Source organism: Sebastes umbrosus, chromosome 1 (assembly GCF_015220745.1).
Source record: "Sebastes umbrosus isolate fSebUmb1 chromosome 1, fSebUmb1.pri, whole genome shotgun sequence".
Taxonomy (NCBI): Eukaryota; Metazoa; Chordata; class Actinopteri; order Perciformes; family Sebastidae; genus Sebastes; species Sebastes umbrosus.
The window spans coordinates 42642637-42648636 of NC_051269.1; the positions used below are offsets into that span (position 1 = coordinate 42642637).

A 6000-nucleotide genomic window follows, 5' to 3' on the forward strand; every position below is an offset into this window, starting at 1 on the left:
ATTTCAACCCGGTACCGGGTCCGTCGGGCTTAAGAGGTTAACAAATAATAATTAAATATTTATTCTAACAAATGAGACTGACAGGGAAACATACTGTCAGGCTAACTAAGGTAATACTAAATGAAGTATACAGAAAATCAAAACTCCAGCATAACACAAGGTGATACCAGAGGAGAGGAGCCTCCAATCGAGCCGTTGCTAAGTCCCGCCCTTCGACCGCAGACTGGCCAATCATAGCGTAGCATCAGCCAGCTCCGACCACGGTCCGACAGCTCTACGGCTCTGCTCCGTAGACTTTCATGCAATGGTTTCAGATTTTCTTAATTTTCAGACTTGGAGCTAGTCCTGGTTAAACGTTGTGTAATAGTGGATGGATTCATCAGGTTTACTAGTTTACTATGAAACCAGGATCTTCACTCTAGCTTTAAAACTGAGCCGCTACGACCTCAAAAATGCGCGTTGTGTTAATGCGTTAAAGAAATTAGTGGCATTAGCGTTAACACGTTATTATCGAGCCCTAATATATAATATTATCACACTGCTAAACGCTCTCAGTGTGGTTAACCCTTTCATTTATTATTTTTTTTCCAGATGTTGACGAATGCACAACTGGAACCCACAACTGTTCGTTGCGACAGACGTGCTTTAACCTCCAGGGAGGCTTCAGATGTCTCTCCTTTGACTGTCCTCACTACTACAAGAAGGTGTCGGACATGTGAGTCACCGTTTTCTTTAAAATGATCTTAATATATTATATTTTATAATCTATAATAGCAAAGCATTTTCTATGTTTTTATTGGTTAACAGAACATATATAGAGATATTGTGTATTAAGGTTAAAGGTTTGTTTATTTTCAGCTGGGTGAACAGGCTGTTGTTGGGGTGGGTATCTGTGTAGTTCTGCGCAGGCACCCCACCTCACTGATCTCACTGATGCTCAGTAGACGGGTACCAGTGATGTTCTGGGCGGTTTTAATCACATGCTGCAGAGTCCTCCTGCCTCCTGGGCTGAACACAAACCATGCCAGTTGTAATGTTTCCAGTAAGGAGGCTTTCTATTGCTCCTCGGTAAAAGTTAATGAGAACTTGGCGGGGGACGTTTGCCTTCTTAAGGGGCCGTTTACACCAAAAATGCGTGTCAACATCATCAACTTTGACTACGTTTGAGCACCTTGCATTCTGTTACTCGTCAAGTGCAACAGCTTGATCCGGGATGTTATGATGGAGTCAAGTCTCTGTAAAGATGTTGGGCACAACAGTCTCTGATTTCCCGTTGCTGAGTTAACCTACGGTGACCAGACGTCCCGGTCTGTCCGGGACTGTCCCGGTTTCAAGCTGACGTGTCCCGAGTCCCAACAAATATCTGTAAAACACTCAAATGTCCCGGTTTTCAACAGTTACCAACAACTTTTTCACCACAAAAAAACCATGGACACGGCTGATCCGCTGGTTAAATTGAACCACAGAACCGTCCGTGCTTATGTGCACATCAAACATGTTGTTTTGATTCATTATTCTACACAGTTCCTTCTCCGCACCAACAGGCGTTTCGCTCCGCTTATATAACTCCATCAGGACTGTCCGTTCCATCTTTCACCCGGTGTCTCCATCCTGGACAAAATGTCCTCTGAGCTCCACAATTTTAATTCTAACAGCCTCCAGGTAGATGTGTGTCTGTGGCCAGCAACATGACGTGATACTACAGGTAGATGTGTGGCTGTGGCCAGCAACATGACGTGATACTACAGGTAGATGTGTGGCTGTGGCCAGCAACATGACGTGATACTACAGGTAGATGTGTGTCTGTGGCCAGCAACATGACGTGATACTACAGGTAGATGTGTGGCTGTGGCCAGCAACATGACGTGATACTACAGGTAGATGTGTGGCTGTGGCCAGCAACATGACGTGATACTACAGGTAGATGTGTGTCTGTGGCCAGCAACATGACGTGATACTACAGGTAGATGTGTGGCTGTGGCCAGCAACATGACGTGATACTACAGGTAGATGTGTGGCTGTGGCCAGCAACATGACGTGATAGAGATTATTCGGGTTCAAAACGAAAGTTGAATAATAATTTGCGTACCAAGGCCCAGACGACAATACGTTTCCTCAGAGGGAAAAACTCTCTATGGGAGTCCCAAACTGTCAGTGCGTCATGACGGGGACAGCCCTGTGATTAAAGGAGGAGAAAGTAGTGAATGTGATGTATCATGATTGTCACAGCCTCTAATGCACCCACATATAATAATGCCTTCTTTATGATCCCACTCCGTGCTCTAATGCACCATAGGTGTTCCATGATATCCATCCTGATGAAAACGGTTATGGTACGTGCATGAACATGCAGTACACTTAAGGGTCCTGGTTTGGGGGTTTGAAAGTACGGTCACCCTACGTTAGCTTAAAGTCTTATTTCATCATTTTATTTTCCTGTGACGAGACATCAGCCAGGAGCTGTCCCGGCTCTCCTCCCTCTCTTCCTCTCTTTGGTCTGGCTGGGTGGTCGGAAGATGTTGTAGGCGGTGATTGTCTCACGGTCTGCTGCACTTTATCCAGTCATTTCCTTTTCCATGTTGATGAGTGTTTTTCTGTCCTGTGCATCAGTGATAAAGAAAGGCGAGAAGATAACAAATTAAAACGTTTATGGGAGCGACTGGCCCCCGCATTTGCACGTGTCACCGCCCATCCCCGTGGTGAAATGACTATTAAGGTTATTTTTATATTTAAAACCTGACATCCTGCCCCTTTAAGACTTGTATCTGTGAGAAGATTTCGATGGGTTCCCCCTCAGTTCCTCTCTGCCGGTGCTCCTCTAATGAGAAGTCCTGTACATCCGTGTCCTAGCAGTGCAGTGTGCAGCACAGAAGGACCTTGTTAGCTGTGAACCTGTGGCAGCTGTAGAGGCTGGCTGCTAACCCAACACGACTCCCCATCGAGCGCTCCGATGAAGTCGGACGGCTCCGATGGGCTCGGTGCTTCCCGGGGCCGTCTCTGCAGCTCTCCCCACGCTGCGCTCCAGTGGACAGAAACAGCAAACACACCCTCCACTCAGCCCACAGGAGGAGTCTGATCAGTGTCATCAGGAGACGCCTGATTGTCCTCAGCGGAACGTGGAGAGACACCTTTCATTCGTGAGGGGACTCGGCAGCCGTGGCTGAGATTAAAACGTCTCCTGGTCGGCCTTTAGTGCCACCCTGTGATTCACTGGAGCAGCTTCCACATTCTTGTGTTGGCATGAGCTGTGCACGTTTTATGGAGCATTACATCAAGCTTTACTCCAGGCTGCAGTGCTCTCTTTATTCACATGTTGGCATGTGTATCGGCGGGTATTAGTAATCATTATTAGCCCTATTATCCCTCTTGTTTTTGTCAATATTCTTCTTCTTCTTCTTCCTCTTCTTCCTCTTTTCCTACGCTGCATCTGTAACGGTGGGGGGGGGGCATATTACGACTTTTTATTCTCGTAACATTACGACTTTTTTCTCATAACATTACGACTTTATTCTTGTTATATTACGACTTTTTTTCTCGTAAAGTTTTGACTTTATTCTCGTAATATTCTGACTTTATTCTGTAAATCTCAGATGTTCTTTCCCTCAATGTGGCCCTAATACTCCGTAGTACATTGTCTCTTTGGCCCTCACTGCATCAGACTTATATACTATATACTCAGACTATAAACTGTGTTACCTTCATCACAATGATCACATGTTTTGCGGCTCCAGGGAGATTTTTTTTTATTCTTTTTGCCTAAAATGTCTCTTTTGATAGTAAAGGCTGCTGACCCCTGGTCTGGGAGATACAAGGCCGGTCTCTTAGATTATACATTATACTCATAGACTTTACATTAATATTTACATATTAAAATTTACAAACACACACACTCAATTGGGAGATACAAGCCCGGCATCGTTACCATGGATACTGTAGTATTAAATATTAAATAACCACATAAAAATATGGAAATAACACAAATATGTACACCTAACGACTATCAAATAAAGTTAATAGTAACAAAAGTAATAATTTATTAAAGCTGAAATTGTGTATTTAATGTTACATCTCAACCCCACTAAATTCAAGCATCACATAATAATAATATACATATAGTATATAAGACTGTCCTCCACAAATGATCCAACCAGATTTTTGAATTATCAAAAGTTCAGCCCACAGAGCACCAAAACATTTTAGTGAACAAAGCTACTGCAAATTCTCGCTAAATAATAGTTCATGAAAATAAATGACAACATTTTGACAAAAGATTGTGGTCTATATTCTCTCAACACATCCAAAGTACCAGCCTCTAAATATAGTCATGCTCATCTGCCCTCTCTGTCTCTGTCTTTCTTGACTCATGTCCAGGCGCTGTGAGCGGACCAGCTGTCCCACTAACTCCTTAGACTGTCAGAACTCTCCCGTCCGCATCACGTACTATCAGCTCAGCTTCCAGACCAACATCATCATCCCCGCCCAGATCTTCAGAATCGGACCGTCCCCCGCATACTCCGGCGACCACATCGTCATCAGCGTCGTCAAGGGCAACGAGGAGGGCTACTTCAGCACCAGAAAGCTCAACGGCTTCACCGGCGCCGTCTACCTGCAGAGACAAGTCCGCGAGCCCAAAGACTTCCTGATAGACGTGGAGATGAAGCTGCTGAGGCAGGGCACGTTCACGTCGTTCCTCGCCAGGATCTACGTCTTCATCACATCCAGTGCTATGTAACACCAGAGAGGGACAGACTGGAAACTTCATATGGTGCTACGTTTTTATATGTGCAGACTCTTTTTGTGATGCCTCCCTACAATCAAGCATTATTCAAAACTCTCGTCAAATTGCCAAAGACGTTACTGTTTGCTTGTCCTGTCTTTGGCAGGTTATCTGCTTGTTTCTTCAGATTTTCTATGACAATCATATTTCCTGAGAAACATTGTGTTTGTATTTACCAAAGTCATTTTGCAGTTTGACTCATCATTTAGCGTTTATGCTCCACCGTTGTTAGAGTCTACTCGAGCTCTTGGTTCTTATGGCGCATTCACACCGAGAGCGAAGCCAACTTTTCGCATTGAGCGATTACGTACAAAGTCAATGCAAAGAGGCGAATAGACGCAAATTCACGCCAAGGAAACGCGAATGACGTGAACACACGAAATTAGCGCCATCGCAGGAGTTGAAATATTTAATCTCGAGCAGTAATCCGCGTGATGAAACAACAACGTCTCTGCCGTATTTATGACTTTATGTTGAGTGTTGATGGAGCAGCTGCATAGCCTGGCTCTGATCCATCCAAACTCCATTCAGAAAACAAGCATTTTAAAGTTGTTTGCTTGTCGTCATGGTAACAGACCTGACAAAGCATGAATTTAGACTTTTTACAAATCATCATCATTATGTTGTTATTTCAGCATCATTTTGATCTGTTTATTGCGATTAAATCACAGCACAATCTGTTTATTTCGGGTTCATACCACAGTAGCGACGTGTGGCTGCTAGATAGAGTCAGTGCAATAGCGCTGTATGTGAATACAGCTCGCCGCCGGGTGACGTTATGAACCCAGACACAACGGCGATTGTTTTTTTTGACATATCTGGGACTTCACCAACATGTACAAAGCAGCAACAGTGGCTCTTCAATGATTGACGGAGGAAATGGAGGAAAGAAAGGTTGTTGGTATCTATGGTGACAAACTCCTCCTCCTCTCCGGTGCGTCTAGCCAGAATGAACACAAATGATACCGGCGGTCCAACTCACGCGAGTAAAGCGAGGCGAAGATCCGCTTCGCTCTTGGTGTGAATGCGACATTACAGACGGTGGCGAGGTGCTGCACAGGTCACTGCACAAGTCTGGGTGTTTTCTACGCTGCTCTATATTCTCTCTTTACCCGTTTGTGCCCAAAGACGACATTTAGTACGATACAACATTTGTTCTGGTTGAACTAAAGTCTTTAAATCTGATACGAACATACTTTATAGGTAAATATCTAACAGTACAA

At 44.3% G+C, this 6000-nt stretch overlaps 1 protein-coding gene across 2 annotated transcripts in view; it reads left to right on the forward strand.

Annotated features, from left to right (window-relative positions):
- Positions 1-5368, forward strand: part of fbln2 (fibulin 2) — a 75738-nt gene extending 70370 nt beyond the window's left edge. For both annotated transcript variants that reach the window (XM_037784635.1, XM_037784626.1), the window contains 2 exons: positions 592-715; positions 4372-5368. In XM_037784635.1, the coding sequence (XP_037640563.1) occupies positions 592-715; positions 4372-4732 (485 nt within the window). In that variant the 3' untranslated portion in view covers positions 4733-5368. The remainder of the gene's footprint in view (positions 1-591; positions 716-4371) is intronic.
- The last annotated feature ends 632 nt before the right edge of the window (positions 5369-6000 follow it).